The sequence below is a fragment of the Artemia franciscana genome, chromosome 6 (genome assembly GCF_032884065.1).
Source record: "Artemia franciscana chromosome 6, ASM3288406v1, whole genome shotgun sequence".
Lineage (NCBI taxonomy): Eukaryota > Metazoa > Arthropoda > Branchiopoda > Anostraca > Artemiidae > Artemia > Artemia franciscana.
The window spans coordinates 37,767,186-37,787,438 of NC_088868.1; the positions used below are offsets into that span (position 1 = coordinate 37,767,186).

General features: G+C 34.2%; 1 protein-coding gene across 3 annotated transcripts in view; it reads right to left on the bottom strand.

Annotated features, from left to right (window-relative positions):
• Positions 1 to 3,662: 3,662 nt before the first annotated feature.
• LOC136028383 (mitochondrial import inner membrane translocase subunit Tim21-like) overlaps positions 3,663 to 20,253 on the bottom strand; it is a 28,502-nt gene continuing 11,911 nt past the window's right edge. For all 3 annotated transcript variants that reach the window (XM_065706194.1, XM_065706193.1, XM_065706192.1), the window contains exons 2-5: positions 16,995 to 17,256; positions 13,746 to 13,980; positions 7,700 to 7,799; positions 3,663 to 3,799 (exon numbers count right to left, since the gene is read on the bottom strand). In XM_065706194.1, coding sequence (XP_065562266.1) covers positions 3,692 to 3,799; positions 7,700 to 7,799; positions 13,746 to 13,980; positions 16,995 to 17,208 — 657 coding nt within the window. In that variant the 5' untranslated portion in view covers positions 17,209 to 17,256 and the 3' untranslated portion in view covers positions 3,663 to 3,691. The remainder of the gene's footprint in view (positions 3,800 to 7,699; positions 7,800 to 13,745; positions 13,981 to 16,994; positions 17,257 to 20,253) is intronic.

Sequence of the window (20,253 nt, forward strand, 5' to 3'; positions counted from 1 at the left end):
AGACCGAAATTATTAGGGAGGAGGAGGGGGATCTGAAAACTCTTTATTAGTGTATTCATTAATGTTGAAAATTCATTGTTAGCTTGGTAGTTTTGCCTAAATTCAAAAAAAATTTAAAGCCCAATAATACCATATAGATATCATGAAAGAATTTTATACAAATTAGTTTTATTTTGACTTTCCATTTTGTGCAAACTAAACACAAAACAAAGTTTAGACCGAAATTATCAGGGAGGAGGAGGGGGATCTGAAAACTCTTTATTAGCGTATTCATTAATGTAGAAAATTCATTGTTAGCTTGGTAGTTTTGTTTAAATTAAAAAAAATTTAAAGCCCAATAATACCATATAGATATTATGAAAGCATTTTATACAAATCAGTTTTATTTTGACTTTGCATTTTATGCAGACTAAACACAATTAAAAGTTTAGACCAAAATTATTAGGGAGGAGGAGGGGGATCCTAAAACTCTTTATTAGCATAGAAACTTCATTCATTAACGTAGAATCTTCATTGTTAGCTTTGTAGTTTCGTTTAAATTCTGTAAGATGTTAAGCCCAATATTACCCTATAGATATCAAGAAAGCGTTTTTACAAATCGGTTTTATCTTGAATTTCTATTCTATGTCAACTAAACACAAAGCAAATAAAGTTTTGACCACAATTCTTAGGAAGGAGTTGGGGATCTGAAAACTTTATTATAAGAGAAGTCACCAAACTTTCCTTCATATACAGCTAATCGCGAATCAGTTCTTTCATACATACTTGATAAATTTTTTTAGCACGCACTGGTAGTAGTTGTTTTGTCCGAGTAGTTCGGCTGTTTATAAGAATTTAATCCTCTTTTCCCTTCTTCCAGAACAAGAAGGAACACGTACTTCCCTCTCTCTGAACACCCTTATTCCTAGTTGTACCATACGCTTAAACGACGAGAGGTACACTCCCCCCTCCCGCTATATTCAAGTTAAGGATTAATCGGGAAGCTATAAAATTTTGGTATTTTTGAGATCTATTTTAGAATTAAAATCGGGAAATCTGTGGTTTTTATCTTGCGCTTTTTTGGTTCATAATTCAGTTGTCTCAGTTTGTAGTGTTGAACTTAATTTCATATACAACTTTTTTGGTCAAGATTTTTGGTTCCCATCTTGCTAATAACTTATCGTGACCATGCTAATCAGTGACGATTTTGTGCAACAAAAGAAACAGCAGGTGTACCTTATAAGAGTAGAAACCAGCGCAAAAAAAAACACCTTCAAGTCTTTGGCGTTTCTTTGCATTTTTCAGTGTAAAACTAAAATAAAACTAATAAAAAATAGCGTAACTGGCATAATTACTCCAATAATAATTGTCGAATCTCAGTTTAAAAAAAAAAACAAAGTTAAAATTCAAAGAAATGCTAGGTGCTGGTGATTGTTGAACTAGCGCTAGTTTCCCCCTTACAAGCTGCTTATAAGCTTGCACAGAGGAGTAGTCCCGCTTTTTCTTGGAATTAAATACTTTCAGCTTTAAAATAATTATTCTTTTTTAAAGTTTATGAATTTTTAATTGAGAATTCTTTCAAAAACAATTTTTACACAATGTCTAGTTCCTTATATATTCCGTAACATGCATTTTTTGTATATTAACATATATCATAATATAAACATATTATTTTAACTCACTTATGCAGATTTGGTCCTATCACGTTATGCTTTCCTCAATTTCAGCGCAAAAGTTTTGAATGTTACTACTGAGAACAAATTATTGGAGGACATTCAGCAACCTAAGGTTAATGAAGATAAGCACACTCATCCTCCACCTCATTATTTTCAAAACTAAAACTCACTTGCATGAAGTAGAATTCCTTTCTTATGATCTCTTCCAACCGTATTCAGTAACGACCTGCTGTTCGTCCCAGATGACTGCCGAAAAAAAGTATAATTTTTGGCAAAACATCATCCATGAAACAAATTTTAGCCCTCTTAATCTAACTGCAACTATAGCTCTGGAACGAAATATAAAACCAAGTTCCTTTTTTTCCAAATTCACAACATCCTTCAGGGGCTGTAATCCGGAATCTTAACGTTAGTCCTGTGTTTTTTCTTTAAATGTGACTTCTTATCTATTGGAAATTGTGCTTTATGCGATTTTTTGTCTCTGGAAGACAGGCTTTAACAAGATGTTGTTTGGGCCCAGTGTCAAATTTCCAAGACTATCATTTGCCATAATTTACAGTATATAAATATAAATGATATACGGGAAAATTGAAAATACTTTTCATAAATATTTCATTTAAAGGCCTACAGAAGCAAGTAGAAATTTTGAAGGAAATTTTCACGCTATATGTATAAATATTTCTGAGATTTAAACAAAAGAGATGGGATTTTCCTAAAGGCAATATAAACTAAAATATCGACGAAGACTACACCGCCTTGCCCTGTCAAACAAACACATAGTAGAAACAATAGGGACATTTTTTTCAAGACAGTGGAATAGAGAGAGAGAGAGATAGGTTTATTTAAAACAACATGGTAGCTAACAGCTAATTTGCATTGCTTCACTATGCTAAATAACAAACTAACACAAAAAAAGGTACAAGCGAATTTGCGTGGCGGTTCGTGCGTAGAAGTAGCTCTAAAGTAGATGGCGCCACCGTATACAGGGGTGAAGAAAGGTCAAATAAAGTATCTTTCCTGTACTTAATTTGCATATTGATGGCACAGAAAACTGTCAGGATAGACACTGCTTTAACTGGTGACGCCATTGACGAACCAGCACACATATATTGGGCACTCTTGAGCTAAACTTGGTAGATGGGCTACCAATTACCCATGTCCAAGGGCCGTCTTCAGCACAACACGAGAAAATAAAAATTTATACTTATATAAACTTACATTAAAATGTGAGAATTGAAACTAATGTTTTTAAAAACGTTTTATCTCGTGTTATGCTGAAAACGGCACTTGGACATAGGCCCGAAATATACATTGAATTGAATTCCACTGTCTTGATACAAAATTTCATCTTGTTTCTGCTTTGTGTTTGTTTGCAATATAAACTAAATTTGAAGAATTCCCAGAAAGAAAAAGAAAATCCCTTAAACGCCCTTGGTGAGTCTTAGGTTTTACCCTCCTACGCAAAATACTATTTTTTAGAATTTCCAGGCAATTCTTATTCAAATTATCATGTAATATTTTTAGTAGCCCCTCGCCCCCTCAAAAAAATATTTATTTTGTTAGGCTCCCTAATAAAAATATTGCCCGTTTACCTTGTTCATTCACACCAAAATTTAGCAAAAACCAAGAGGTGAACTACCGCCGGATTCATTTATAATTAGGCAATATATTTTTAACTAAAGTTGAAGATTTTTTGGGCTTGCGCCATTCAATGCAACTTGGAAAATGGATAAGGAACCTCAATAGAGCAAAATAGGATCCCATTATATGATTCGAAGGAATTAAACATCACATTTAATAATGATTCAAAATGAAAATCCTACAAAAAAATGCCTCTCTTCTCCTTTTTCCTCTCCTTCCCTCTAAACCTCAAAATGAGCCTCAATCCACCTGACCAAGTAATTCCCAACCACCCACCGCTATACTAAATTCAAAACTTTTTCTGTACTTAATGTGTTTTAGTTTTGGAAGGTCCACTTAAAAGGCACAAATAGAAAAACAACATAATAAACAAATAACAATTTAATTTTAGATAACTAAATGCCTGAAATTGCGGACCTGTTGTCTATAACTAAAATTGTTTCTCTTGGGTAGTCCTTCAATTCGACAGCAAGCAGGTGGTAGTCATATTTGTTGTTTGGCCCCTAGAAAGAAAAATATTATGTAGCAAGTTCAGCGGTTGTAATATGCTAGTTGTAATTATCGTAAACACTTACGATAACCGTAAGTGTTGAGAAAAAAAAGACGAAATATAACCCAACTAAGACATTACGAAATAAAAAAACAAGAATTCTCAGAATAATATCATCCGGAGAAACTAAATTTATTTGTGGCTAGAACCATAGAGAGCAAAATATTATTCACCAAGTTCGGGTAAGGTAATAGACTAGTCTACTAAGTCTAAAAATCCTCGTAAATAACGAGAATGAAAGGACGTCGTACTACGAAACAAAAATTTTACGAAATTTCAAACCAAAAGACCTGGAAACAGTGTTGCTCAGATGAAAAATATAACAAATAGCCGAAGGGCCTCTTAAAAATGTAATATTTATTTCGCTCATTTTTACAAAAAGAATATTCTTTTGTATGGTTGATATACCTTTCTTTTATTCAGAATTTACACGTATTAATCACTACAATGCCCATCCTCGGTTGTTTTATGGATATTGTTCTAGAGCTTGACAATGACACATGTGCATGGCCGCATTCAGGCTGGCACTAAGGAGACAATTCTACTGGTTCAAGATATTGAGAGGATTTTGATTCCCTTGGATTTTGAAAAATATCTTTTTTTTGGTGTTTTCATCGGAAAAAACGTCTTTCCACCAAAGATTTAGGAAAAAAAATTCTGTATCTTATGAAAAACTGACAGACATCCTTACTGCTCCCTACTATTTCGTGAAATAGGACACTTGGATACTGATAGGGTAATTCTTCATGGATCATCAAAAAACTAAAGTTTTGACGCTGATGATTTATGATCATTTTGTGCGAAAAAGGGTTTCAGGCGGTGAATCTTTTTTTCTTTCTTCAATATTATATTAAAAATCCATTCCTGCGTTATTTTTGTTTAAGAGCTGTAGTTTAGGACTCATTGGAAAATTTCCACAAGGAAAGTCGAAATTAATCACAATATTTCCCGCCCACGACTGTTTTGTGACTATTGTGCTGAAGCTTTACGATAATGCAAAGGTTCAAGCCCCTGGTCCAGGGCTTGGGTTCAGACACATATTCAACTGTAAAATCTTGTTGGTCCGCATTCAGGCAAGGGTTCAGGGCCACATTCAAGTGCAAGTTTGCACTGGTTCTAAGAAAGCAGTCATAATGGTTCAAGATGTTGACAAGGGCACCAATGGGGATAGGAGAGACGAGGGGAGGAATTGCCCCGTAGTATTCAAAATGCCTTTTTTTGGTATTTTAAAACAAAAATGCCCATGTTAAATAGGGTTTCAGGTAGTGAATTCTTTCCTTCCTCCTTCATATTATTTCCGGGAATATATTATTAAGTTATATTTTGTAGTTTACAGATGGCTCCAAAAAGCCGTACCTTTTATTTGCAAGTTTTCATTTTGGATTTTCTATCAATAATTATTCTCTTTCTGACAAAACAAAGAAAGCAGTTCTTTCCCTTTTTTGATTTTTCTTTCCTTTCCTCTAGTTTTTCTCTTTTAGACACTTGTTTTTGCAAAATTGTTACAATTACTCCCAAACCCATCTTATGGAATTGAAATTTCCTCCTTTTTTTTAGTTTAAATATCCAAAGAGAAACATCTTAAACAGTTGTAGAATGACTCTTTATCGTGGGTTTTACAATAATTTCACAGTCTGCATAAGTGATAGAACTACCTTTCATTTTAAGCTTGACATCAGATATTCCAGGTTTTTTTTAGTTAACTAGTCCATTCAAAACCACTCTGAATAAACTTTTTCCGACCTGACATTTATCCCAAACAAAATCCGGATCTAAGCATGCTGGATTGAACAAATTTAGCTTAATTTCTGCTACTTATAGAATTGAGAAGATTATGGATTTATAAAGATTATAGCTTTAATGGTTTCTGCTTTTCCTAAAATTTTTTAATTTTTCCTTTTCCAAATTGCAGAAAAGGTAATATTTGGTTAACCCTTGTCATAGAACATATCAAATTTTAGAAAAAACAATTTTAAAGCTAAAAAAAAGAAAAATTTTGATTGAATATATGCCAGGCCAACTTAATGTTTACAGTCCAAAGTAGGCTTAATCAATAAGTTTACGATCTAAGACAGAAATCAGATAGGAAAAAATTCTTTTTAAATATAAGAATCACTATCGTCATAATTGCATCCTTATCCCCCCCCCTGTCCTAATAGAACTGGAAACACCCCTAGGCCTGATACAAACGCCAGCTGATTTTGTGGGTCTACACTATTTTTCTGTATAAATTTGTGAAAATATCTAGTCGAAAATTAATTCTTAATGTCTAATAAGGCAAATCTTCAAAAAAAAAAAAAAAAAAAAAAAAAAAAACCAGCAAATGCTATTGCGATTGAATGGTATCAGATTTCTGTCTTTCAATTTAAATTTGTCAATTTGGCGACCAATAAAATTGATTTCTAAGCCTAAATTAAGAATTGATAATATGCCCTTCAAGATTTGGGCCTTAGCCAAATCCGAAATATTTTTTAAAATGGGTTAACTTTCCTTCCTTTTCCAGAATTAAATAAAAAAGAGAAAAGTTTTTCAACTGAAAGTAAGGATAACATTAAAACTTAAAACAAACAGAAATCCTTCCGTATCAGAGGCAGCATATGCCCTCCTCAATAACTCGCTCTACACGCTAAAATTAGAGATCAACGAGGAAAATTTATCACGAAAATAGAGGCTAACACAATAGCAACAGCCTTCCTCCATCTTATCAAATCACAAGCTTCATCTTTTGCCACCTCCCAAGAAACCTGCATAAATGTTAAGACGGTACTTGTATGATATACCCACTGCCACTCAAGTTGTTCATGAATTGACGCATTGTAAACCGGTTTTTTTGCTAGTTTCTTTCACTTTAGCGTGAGAAAAAGACAAAAAGAAGTGACAGAATAGATGGTGAATATACAGTTTGGGGTATATATTTGCACATGGGGGGTGGGGGAAAAAAATTTGGACAGAGTGAAGTCAGAAAATAATTCTTACTTCATAATATGCAAAATAATTGTAACTAACATATTTGCATTCCGACCAGCTTTACTTTACCCCCCCCCCCTAATGTGCAAATATATAGCCCAAATTCGTTTCTAAAGTATTACATTTTTATTATACTTAGGTATATTTTATTAGGATTAAACAAACTTCACTTTTTTTGAGTTGTGGTGGGTATATCATACAAGTACATTATGTATAATGGGTATATGTGAAGTATATTATAAAATTTTTAATATCTTATCGCAGTCTAAGAGATTTTCTATAATTCACTGAGAAATTTCCAAACGGGACAGCCTGTGCGAGGTCAGCTCAGGGGCAGATCCAGTATTTTTAGCGGGAAGCGCAAAATATTTTACTCCGATAAACTTGCAAATAAAGAAATTCCATCAATTTAAAGGGAACCTTAACAAGTATACGCCTTAGGTAGGTTGTGGAAATGGTTGTAAATTTAATCTAAAATCTGCTGAGGGTTAAAGTTCTAATAAATCTGTTGAAATTAAAATTATGTAAAAATATTGATACAAAAACAGTAAGTTATAGAAACCTACCCCCATAAAAAAAAAAACTGAAAAGTTGTTCACCCTCTACAAAATATGATATTTAATATGGAAACATGATATTATCCCTAAATCCACCACTACGTTAGGAGGGGGCGCGCACCCCCCGCGCCCCCACCTGGATCCGCCACTGTCTTAGCTATGATACTGAGCTGAAAAAAATTTGGTTAAGAGGGGATATACATTTTCAGAGAAATACAACGGATTTGAAGTAACAGTAGGCCTACGAGTAGACTACATAACAGTAACCTAAGTAACAGTAGGCTTACAAGTAAGAAAATAACATAAAATAAAGAAAAAAAAAACATTACCTTTTTCATGTCAACGTGTACTGTAGCTCTTCTTCGTGTTCCGACAATATGAAACTTGACAACTAAATGCTCTTCCCCATTTTCCTCATATTTACCATGTCTGAAAAATATATTATAAAAAACATAAAATATGAATAAACCTGTGAAATCTTTCGAATTGACATGCAGAGTCTGAACAGCTTGAAAGGAATTGTTTGGAATAAATTTCTTAAAAAGATATAATTTATAACAAGTTTTAAATTCTTCGAGAGGAAGACCCTCCACACCAATCATGGGTGGGGGTTTTCTATCAATAAGAAAAAACTTTCGAAGAATTCTGTTTGCAGTTCGAAACTCATTAGAGAATAAGCACAAAGTTATTGATATTAGAAAATCAGGGTTCATACTTGTACATGCATAGGGGTTTTCTTATAGTGGGAGGAGGGCGAACTACGCCTCTTTGACAATTCTGTACATGTTTCGGGAGAGAGAGTCAAAGAGAGTCCTTTCAAAATAATGATCAATTTCATTGTTAGCTACTATCGCAAACCCATGTCAAAGAACCCCTAAGTTTGTTTTCTAATTTGCCTAAAACAAATCACGGAGCCCTACGCTTTTGGTTCGATCATATTCATGTCGAAGTTCCAATAACTATCTAATTTTTGACGTAACACCTTAAATTCGGTATCATTTTCTCAGGCCACGCTGCCTTTCTACGACAAACAAAAAAAGGTTCAGATTGGGATACATCCATTTATTTAGACAGTGAAAACAGGTACAAAATTCTAGATATTTGAACTCTTAATTATCTTAATCTTAATTATTTTGTTAATTATTCACTAGATTTTTTTTCCAGAGAGAGTTCAAATATCTAGACTTTTGTACCTGTTTTCACAGTCTACATAAATGGATTCATCCCTCATTTGAACGATTATTTATTCATTACTATCTACATACATAAGTGGCAATTATCTGTAACGCAAGAAAAGTCATACATATAAAGATATTTATTTTTGTATATTAATATACCAGAAACAACAAAGGTATATATTAATTACATTTGATGAAAAAGTAACCAAAAAATCACCATAGTAACTGAAACAGTAGCAAATCAACTATGAATCCTATCAAGCATGGAACAAGTTCCAAAGCAGCCAATTACGGGTCTCACAAAGAGAAGAACACTCGAAGAAATCGGCCATGTACTCTTTTATCGTATCGGGCGGAACTCCTTTAGCAAGATTTTTCTGTACAAAGCACAGGATAGGATTGTAGAAAAGTTCATCTTCGCACCAATTACCAGTTCCCATTTTCTCTAGATTGAAGGTTCACTTGCGAGAGAAGTAAGGGAAGCGTTGGAGGCTGCCTACCTTGTCCCCGCAATTTAAGAGACAAGCCAAAAACTTCAAAATCTCCCAACTAATTTCACTTGGCCACAAAAATGCCAAGTAGTCAGCTACTATGATACCCCACTTTTTCCACAGCAGAATCCTGTTTTTAATTAAAATGACAAACACATGAATAGATGATAAAATAAAATCTTTATTCACTTTAAAACTTTCTGCGAAAAGCACTGTTTTAAGGATTTTTGGTCAATACAGCGACAAAAGGAAAATTCTCATTTCATAATTAAATCTTTTAATCCTGTTTTGACCATTTCTTTTTTTTAGAATATGCTAGGAAAAAAATATTTCATTAATCTCAATTTTCTTGAGACAAGAATAAAAAAAAAATTATGATGTCATTTTTAGGGAAAGAAATTTGAACTTCCACAAATAACAACAGTATATCGAATTGAAACTGGTGAAGTTTCAAAATTTTCTTTTAAACTTGCTAAATTTTTTTTCACATTTCTGATAATTTAGAAATAGAGAAACTTATATAAAGTGGAGTTAGAGATAGTTCCAAACGAAATAAAAAAGATAAGTTTGCAGTAAGATAAGTGCGGTAAATGAGTAATTTTTTTCTTCTTCTTTTCCTTTCTTTTTTCTCTTCCTTTTCTTTTCTTTTTTATTTTCTTCTCCTTTTTCGTATTGTTTTTATTTGTATGTGTATTGGGGTTGTAAGCCCAAACAAGCTTTGCTTCGGGCTATTGGCTTGTTTTGTTTTGTAATTTATATTAATAAACCCACCTTTCTCTCTCTCATACAACCAGAGTATTAAACCAACTAACAAGCTCGGTTAGCTCACACTCCCAATCTCAGGGTTACGTTGTTACGTTGGGGTGGCTATGGTTTTTTTTTTTTTACTCTGTTTTATGTCACAGCCGAGTTGTTGAAATTCTGCATATAAAACATCCTTTTTTCTGTTTTTTCCTCCTCAGGTCACTGGGCACTAAAAATCATAGAGTAGGATAATTGCTCATTTTAAATTGCTACTTCGGAAGGCAATTTGGAGATTTGTCAACTACCAGTTTCAAAAGGTGCCACTATAGATGCCTTACATTCGGAAAATAGAACAGCCTTATTTTACGCAACGAATCAAATGCATGTGAAAGAATATCTATTAGAAAAAGGGGCCAAACCAAATGCAAAATCATAAGTGCGTAAGCAACAGCCTTATTTTACGCAGCGGCAATGAATCAAATACATGTGATTGAATATATATTAGAGAAAGGGTTCAACCCAAATGCAAAGGATAATAAGGGCGTAACAGCCTTACAGTTTATTGCTTGGAAAGGCAAGATAGAAAACATCAATACCGAATTTCCTTTTCTTATAACCATTAGTTGGTTCTTTATTATAAATTAAATAAAAAAAAAAATTGACTGCAAGTAAGGAGCGACATTAAAACTTAAAACGAACAGAAATTACTTCTTATATGAAAGAGGTTGTCCCCTCCTTAACGCCTAGCTCTTTACGCTAAAGTTTGACTTTGTCACAACTAAGACAATAAAAAAAAACTTTAGCACAGAGGGGACAATCTCTTTTAAATACGGAGTAATTTTTATTCGTTTTAATTTCTAATATCGCTCCTTACTTGCAGTTAAAAAAAACTTCTTTTTTTATCTAGTTTATGAACGTTTTGAATTAATACATGTTTTGATTTTGGCTCACCGCATATGAATAATTAAAACGAGACTTGCATATTATATATTTTTTTTTGCTAAATGGCTTTCTTAGTTTTGATCGGATGATTTTGATTAAAAGACAGGTGTGAGGGAGGAGGCCTAGCTGCCCTCCAATTTTTGGTTACTTACAAATACGACTAGATTTTTTTTTGTACGAACGTTTTGTTAGCAATAAACATACGTACCTTACGAACTAACTTACGAAACAAACTTCTATATTTGTGCATTTTTATTACGAATATGAGGGGGTTTGCCCCCTCTACAATACCTCGCTCTTTACTCTAAGTTTGAATTTTATCCCAAATCTTTAAGAATGACCCCGAATCACAACGGCCGTAGAATAAATAGTTGAAATTACAAAAAACACCTTAGCGTAAAGAGCAAGGTATTGTGGAGGAGACGAACCCTCTTATTTATAGACGTAATATTTTCTGTTCGTTTTAAGTTTTAATGCTGCTCATTACTTCCAGGTGAATTTTTTTTTATTTATTTTCTCATTGTTTTTTTTAAAGAATGCTTGAAAATCCTGCGCCCCCTTCATGGAAATTCTATTCCCTCATGATAAATTCCTCCATGGACAGATACTCCCACGTTACCAAATCCCCCGACCCACTCCCACCCTAACGCGAAAAAGTTCCCCTGAAAACGTCTCAACACTTCATAATAACCATTACTATATGTAAACAATGGTCAAATCTTGTAACTTGCAGCCCCTCCTCCGGGGACTGTGGGAGATTAAGCCGTCCCCAAGGACATAGTTATTAAGTTTTCGACTAAGTTGAACAGAATGGCTATCCCAATATTTTGATCCGGTGACTTTGGGAAAAAATGTGCGTGGGAGGAGGCCTAGGTGCCCACCAATTTTTTTGGTAACTTAAAAAGGGCACTAGAACTTCTGATTTCCGTTAGTATGAGCCTCTCGCAACAATCCAGGACCACTGGGTCAATACGATCACCCCTGAAAAAAAACATAATGGGGAAGGGGCAAAGTTGGAGCCGATTTTCCCAAGTCAAGTGAAAATTATGAGGTCAATATTGTACAAATCAAAAGACCGCCGGAGAGTGAATAAATCAAACGGCAAAATCAGATGTTGTGTCGACAGAGATAGTAAATTCAAAGAAACTTTGACTAAAAGTGACCTTGCTCGGGAGTCAAGGACGTATCCAGGATTTTTGTTCGGAGGGGATAGAGGGTTACAGAAAAACTTTAGAAAACACCAAAATTTATTTATACGCATTCGGTAACGTTTTTATGAGTCAGACAAAAATTTTTGGGAGAGGGAGAGTGGGGAGGGGGGGGTGGAATCCTGTAGCCCTCAGCGGCTGGGATCGAACACCGGGCAAATGTGCCCAAAGTTCTATAAAGAAGGTACTTTTTTATATTACTACAACAAGGTTACCAAACTGATGGGTACCATAAAATTGTTTCAGCTGTACATCTGCATTCTGTACATTTTGTCAGTGACCTGCCCATAGGTAGTCTTTTTTTGCTATTTTTCTTCAATATTTGGCAGTCAGGTACGGTAGATTTCCAAAAACCATGCAAGTACATAATAGTGATTAAGTACAAGCATGCTACACGGCTAATATACCAAATACCTACACTGCAATCCTAAATTCTGACCTGCCTTAGCCCATTAATAAAAAGATATTTAGGCCATCTAATGATTTCTTAAAGAAAAGACAAATCGATTAGCGATCATTAAAGCCAAACGTAGATCACTGAAAAGGGTTTATTCATAAAATGAATTGGAATGTTCAGAATAAAGCGGGAGTGGGAAGAACCGTATAGGCACCGGCCGGTCCATGGACCGTAAACTATTGGGGTTCAGTAGCTCAAGTGCCCACACTTCCCTCAACCCATCAACAGAATTAAGAATTTTAATAGGGAGTGTTGCTTATTAATTGACAGGAAGCCAGCTTTATTTCCAGGGGCTTGGTTACAGACGAGGATGGAGGATTCCTGACTAGTAGTAGTAGTAGTAGTAGTAAAATTTTTTATTAGAAATAAACGTTTCTTAATCAACAGCACAACATAAGCGAAGCTTGCGAGGCTGTGCTAAATTCAAGAAAAATAAAGAGAGAATATGGAGAATGAGACCATATACCGAAATCAACAAAAAAAACTAAAACAAACAAAACAAAACAAACAAATTATATGAAGATATTTTTGAGGAGTCAAGCGATGAAACGACTAATTGTTAGTTCATATACACTCGCTAGTTCAAATTACATTTATACATATTTGTAAATTTACATTTATACATTTATACATATTTTTATACATTATTTATCTATTATTTTATATAAAAGTAGACACAATTTTGTAACAGGATTGCTCGAGCACTGACAGAGAAATCAGTTCATCTTTTTCTTCGGCTCAACTTCTACTATCAAATCTTTTATTATTTTGAATTTATCTTCAACTATTTTTTTATATTGCAGCAACCATATTCAAATAAAAAAAGAAAACATAATCCAATTATGATCAAAATGTCGTATTTCCTAGAACAACATAGTACGCAACAGCTGAAACAAGCTCAACTTCTGGACATTTGCTGTTTTTATTTGTTTGTTTATATTAATGAACCCATCTTTCTCTCTCAAAACAAGCAATGGAAGAGGGTGCTTCAAAGATTACATTCTTATACGCTAGTAACTGAAATATTGTCCTTGGAGTATTTTTTGGGGGGAGGGAGGTGGAATACTAAGATTATTATTAAGTAAAAAGACTATCTCTTCCATCAGTTAATATATATTATATTATTATAATGGCAGAATTGATAGCCTTCACCTACTAGAATGCAATGCCATGCCCCCTCCACCTTATTTCCCCCTCTATATTTTCCAATAATACCATTCGAGGATGTTTTCATTGAAAACACCAAAAAATGACAAATTTGCGCCCCCCCCAGTATATTGAAAAATAACATTTTGCCCCCTCCTCTAAATTTTGTGAATTAACACCACTTCTAGAATGTATACATAGACACTTACTTAACATGTCTTCTTCTTCCTCTTGATGTAGTCTCACCATGTGCTTTAATTGGTTCACCAAGCATATCTTGTACACGATAGTCCTGAATCACTTCTTTAAATGCTTTATCGTATATAACATTTGGGCTTTCGCTTGAAAACAGCTCACTGAAGACGAAGTAAATCATATACCCTGTGACTGCGATTCCACCCAGAATTATGAAGAGGTATGAACCAGTTTTGCCTGATTCCTTGACTGGAACAAAAGTGTGTGTCGTCAATTGGAGTAAAAATACAATTCTTAATGAGAAGGGGGTCAACTATCTAGGAGTTTTAATTGATGAATGTCTTAGTTTTAGAGAACATATAGATTATATTAGTCAATAACCTTATTAATGCGGTTAAAAATTTAAAACCTACCATTTGCTGTCGTCTTTGTCAACCAGTATCCGTCACTAGCTGTAACAAGAGTTTGTCCTTACTAGATGCACTTATTGCTTTTGCTGATGACAGTACTCTTGGCACAGCTGGTAGAACTGAGTCTGATCTTCGTTCAAGGATGATAGCCCTTTTTGAAAGAGTTATCCAGTGGTTTAATATAAATTATCTTGCCTAAATGTCGAAAAGTCATGTTTTCTCATTTTCTCCAGAGTCTCAAAGGCTTGCCCTGATTTAAATGAAATAAATACATCAAGAAGTTCTCTAGGTAGACCTAAGGATCGTTACGTTGGATTCCTAGGCATCTTGCTTGACGAAAATCTTTCGTTCAAGCATCATATTGACCTGATTAAAATGAAAGTCTCCAGGAGTCTCGAAATCCTTAGAAAGCTCAAATATATATTTCCAGGGTCGATTCTTAGAATCTTGTTCTGCAGCCTAGTTCAGTCTTATGTTTCATATTGTTCTGTTATTTGGATGTCAACTTTCCCCTCGTCTCTGAAGGCACTTTCAAAACTTTATGATAAAGCAAGGACTCTTATTCAGGAAACTAACCAATTTTCACTTAAACCCTTGCTTGATCTGAAATCTCTCTATTTTCTTTCTTGTTCTTCTTTCATTTTTTTACAGTTGCACGGCCATCTTCCTGCTGTCCTATGTAATAATATATCTTTTGTTTCTGATCAATCGACTTATCATCTCCGCACTTCCAACAATTTACTGGTTCTTCTAACACCGTCAGTGAGGTCTGACTTCAACCCTCTGACAGCTTGCAACAGGATCTGGAACACGCTCCCAGAGTTCGTACGAAGCTGCCACTCGTTTGGTATGTTCAAAAATAATGTTAGAGATTTTCTAGCTAGTAAATAATTTTTTTTGTCTCTATTTTATATTCCGGTTTCCCTTGGAGTTGATGTCTCTGGATTGAGTATTGAGTTGGATATTTAATTGAGTTGGTGAAATCATGTGCAACCCCCTTCCTAGCTTGTCTTTTTTTGGAGATTATTAAGGTGGGCGACTCAATTTTGTTTTTTGGCTTTTGTTTATATTTTTTGTTGGTATTTTTTTCTCCCCTGCTCTTTCCCGGCCATGGAGCCTTATGGGGGGGGGGGGATTGTCTTGAAGCAATTTTTGTTTATGGATTTTATTGTTAAATAAAGAACTCAGAACTCAGAACTTAACTAGCTAGGAATGTTGACATTTTAAGAAAGTTGAAGTACATTTTCCCAAGAGATATTTTAAGAACACTGTATTATACATTAATTCATCCTTATCTGCTAAATAGTTTCACGATGAGCTAGTAGCCTTACATGGTAGCTTGGTGGCAGATATTTAAAAGGTGGTATTTGATTTTTTAATTAAACAGATTTGTACTCCAGTCCCCAGTAGCGTCAGATGGAGGAAGTAGGGGGTCTTAAACCCTGGATCTTTGCCCCTCACTCCTAGACTTTGAAAAATACTTTTTGGTGGACGTTTAGTAAAATACGCCTTTTCTTTGGTATTGTTACTCTTGTAACAAAACTGGCTTTTTGCCAAACTCTGCTAGTCATAATCTTATATTGGTTATTTAAATTTACACAAATTCATTATTTTAGGTAAAAAGCCATTACTATTGTAACTAGCATTTCTGATGTCCTGGCAATGGCAGACAGCACGTTGACCAAGGCATCACTGTTTGCCTTAGACTAAAGCCACTGGAGGTGGAATATGCCAATCTCTATGCCAAGCGCTACCCCAAAGGTGATTTAAGTGGAAAAGCAAGTCTGGTTTCACAAACACAGGCCTATATTTTTATAAAACCAATCTATGTTGGCCTACAATAAAAAAATAAATACATAAAACATATAAATGCGTACTTCAAAGCCAGTAAAATTTATAAAGGCAAAAAAACGCGTATAACTGGAAAAAAAAACTACTATTCACGGCTCTAAATCTTTCAAACAAAAGCAATATTGTCTCTAAGCATCTAGGAGGGGTTGACTTAAGGACTTCTAGAGCAACCACTCAATGCAGGCTTAGAATAGACTGCTTTTCTAGTCTTAATTCTCTATTAAAACTGTTTTTTATAGACTAAACTTTGAAGCACTCATTAGAATTGTAAAAAAAAACTATATCAAATAGTCAATAGCCCCTCAGTCCTTGAAACAAGTCAATAGCCTTTTAGTCTTTTAAACCCAAACCCAAGCAAGTAATATTTTCAGATAAAGACTAGTAGCGTCTAAACATCGGATAGTTTTGGTAATTAGGGAAATGAGGGGTTAGAGAAATGTGGGGTTTTGAACTAAATATAAATAAAAACAATAAAAAACAAAATGCAAAAATAAAAACAAGGTTCTTCTAACATTCGTAGTTCGTAACTATAGCAACCAAATGTTCCTTTCACCAGATTTCGGACAGACCAGATTGATTCGAGTGTATGTGTTAAATTTTATTGTTTTATTTATTATTTGATATCTCTTGATTATCTGTTGATATTGCTTGCCTCTAACCCCAGAGTCGAGTCCTATTCTTGTTTGTATGCTTAGAACCAATAAATATAATGCAGTGATAACTTAGTTTTCCTCTCACAGGACTCAGTAGGATATCGGCTCACTAAAACTATTCTAGTCGGCCTTGATAGTTTCTGAGGAGGGGATCTCATGGCTAAGTTGAGTACCACGGGATATTCGCAGGATCTCATGGCTAAATTTGGTACGACGGGGTCGCTTATAAAAGACTGGGGCACAGGACGCATTATTACGGCTGATAATAGCGAGTTAAACTCACAACAGAACTGTTCAGTTTATCCAACATTGATGTTTTATTAAATGATACCAATTACTTTCATATTACCTTTCTCTCCAAAAGACATCCCAACTTCCTTTTTTTCATGACTCTTCTGGATTGCTTTACTTTCTTCTTTTGATCTATTACTGTACATCCGAACATCTTTATCATCCATAAAGACAGCCAATCGCTTCAATTGCAATAAATTATTATTTTCCTTCAAATTTGAAAAATGCCTTACTGCTCGAACTATACTCCTGGTATTCAAAGAAGCCATCATTAATTTAGAGAAATAATTTTATATTCTTCCAAAATTGAAGTCAGCCACCTAAAAAAAGTGGAATGTAAAAAAGTAGAAATGGAGCACCCTCCAGCCAACAAAACAAGACAGTAGATTAGAAGCAGGCCAGGCTAAACCACTATGAGGCTAATTTAATTTTGTAGCAAGCTCACAAAGGAAACTAGGCTGAGGCCTTTATCTTTAAAAAACGGGCCTAAACTGAGGCTTTTTTTATCGTGTGTTCAAGTCTACATTTGTTCTGTGTTTCCTTACTTACGGCTGAAAGTTGTTATATTGAACGAAGTTATTTGCTTGAAAGTATAAAATTGGTAAACGATTTATTTTAAAAAAAAATCAAACTGCATTTAAGAATATCAAGCTTTGGTATCCCCAGACTGCAACCTATACTGCGGCAACTGGGAGATACAGCGCTGATATGCAAGGTTGTAATTCACTCCTGGCTCATACAGGCATTATCTTTAGGAGAAAGTATTTTTCCTCACAAGACCTTCGAAGTCGATTCGTTTTTCAGAGAGAGTATTAAAAGAATAATAATAAATATAACATGAAAAGATATTTCATACGGTATAGCCTGGGTTTATTGCTTTTCCATATATTCAAATAAATCTCCATGTAATCCTTTTGCAATACGCCCTGGGCTTGCGCCAGTTTCTTTTTAATAAGTAAATACAAAATAATTTAGGAGTTGATATGTGTTGTTAATCCAATGCTGGATAAAAGCAGAGGTTTTAAATAAAGAGCAATAATTACTTTATGAAGGATTTAATGCAATAGTCAGTGGTGTCAGTACACAAATAGGTAAGGGGGGATTTATTTTTCAAAATATAAGGGGGGATTTGATTCATTGCTTATTTATTTTTTTAATGGCAATACACAAACTTATGTCGAGAAAATCTTTGAAAAGAAATTTTTGAAATCTAAGGAGGGGGCATAAAACTGGAGAGGCAATTGCCACCCCAAAAAAACAGAAAAATCTACCCCCCGCCCCCTTTTCCCCCATTGGCACCCATTTGTATGTATAGAAATTGTTTCCAAGGTTTCTTCACAGTTTGTATGTACAAAACTTCGTTTATATTAATTAAACATACGTTCCAATAAATAACTAATTCTAAGAAATGAGTCATATTAAACTTAACACCAGCAGAAATAAATTCCATAATATTTCAAACTCAAAATGACCAAAAAATACTATTAAAGAATAAATGAAACCCAAAACGAACAGGAACTAAATCAACAATCGTAGCAAACAAACATACAACAGGTACTAATATAAACACATCTTAAACCGAGTAGAACAAGGTGAATAAGGTGAATAATAATAAGGTGAAAGGTGACCATTAAAGGTAAATAAGCAAATCAAGCTTGAAACGAACAAATTCACTACAAACAAGTTTGACTTTGTGTAACTGTAAAATTCTACAGCCTAATACGTCATTTGCGTTTATTAAAAACCATAAGCATCTTGAACCGTCCACGGAAAGAACAAATAGAATTAACTGAATGTTTGATATATAATGATACTAACTGCTGAAAACTTACCAGTTCAAGATTTTACTTCACTATAACATTTATTTTGTGTTCAATGTTATAAGCACAATAGTAAATATATGTAATGAATTCATTTTTAGTAAAGCGCTTAATAGTAATATCTGGTCGTTTTGAGATTGAGTTACTATAAGAATTTATTTCTACTGGTCTTAAGTTTAATATGGCTCTTTTTCAGTTCGTTTCTATTGCCAATATTTCATGTTTCTCAACATTCCCCATTTCAACATCATTTTTTTTCATCATCAAAAGAGTAAGTGGTATTTTTTCAATATTAAAGTTTCGAAGTTCAACATCCCCCTCAAAATTTCCTAAGAATAGTCACACATAGATGTAGTAGAAGTTGTAAGAAGCAAAAGCCATATTTGGAAATGGTCACAGTTGTAGTCACAATCAGTTCTAGTTGCAACCACAATAGTAACAGTAGTAATAATGGCCCTGAAAGTTTCAAGTTAATACCCTTACCTGTTCCTCAGATATTGCAGATAGGCTTTTTGATAACTTAGATTCATACACTTTTATTTTTATTTAGCTCAACATACCCCTCAACATCCTAAGAGCAGTCACACATAGATGTAGTAGAAGCTGCAAGAAGCCACAGTTGGAAATAGTCATTATTGTAATCACAATCAGTTTAATTTGTAACCACAATAGCAACAGATGACCCTGCAATTTTCAAGTTAATACCCTTACCTGTTCCTCAGATATTGCAGATAGGCTTTTTGATAACTTAGATTCATACACTTTTATTTTTATTTAGCTCAACATACCCCTCAACATCCTAAGAGCAGTCACACATAGATGTAGTAGAAGCTGCAAGAAGCCGCAGTTGGAAATAGTCATTATTGTAATCACAATCAGTTTAATTTGTAACCACAAAAGCAACAGATGACCCTGAAATTTTCAAGTTAATACCCTTACCTGATCCTCAGATATTGCAGATAGGCTTTTTGATAACTTAGATTCATACACTTTTATTTTTATTTAGCTCAACATACCCCTCAACATCCTAAGAGCAGTCACACATAGATGTAGTAGAAGCTGCAAGAAGCCGCAGTTGGAAATAGTCATTATTGTAATCACAATCAGTTTAATTTGTAACCACAAAAGCAACAGATGACCCTGAAATTTTCAAGTTAATACCCTTACCTGATCCTCAGATATTGCAGATAGGCTTTTTGATAACTTTGATTCATACAGTTTTATTTTTATTTAGCTCAACATACCCCTCAACATTTCCTAGGAGTAGTCACACAAAGATGTAGTAGAAGTTGCAAGAAGCCACAGTCACATTCGAAAATAGTCACAGATGTAGTCACAATCAGTTTAATTTGCAGCCATAATAGAAAACAATAGTAGTAATGGACCTGAAAGTTTCAAGTTAATACCCTTACCTGTTCCTCAGATATTGCAGATAGGCTTTTTGATAACTTAGATTCATACACTTTTATTTTTATTTAGCTCAACATACCCCTCAAC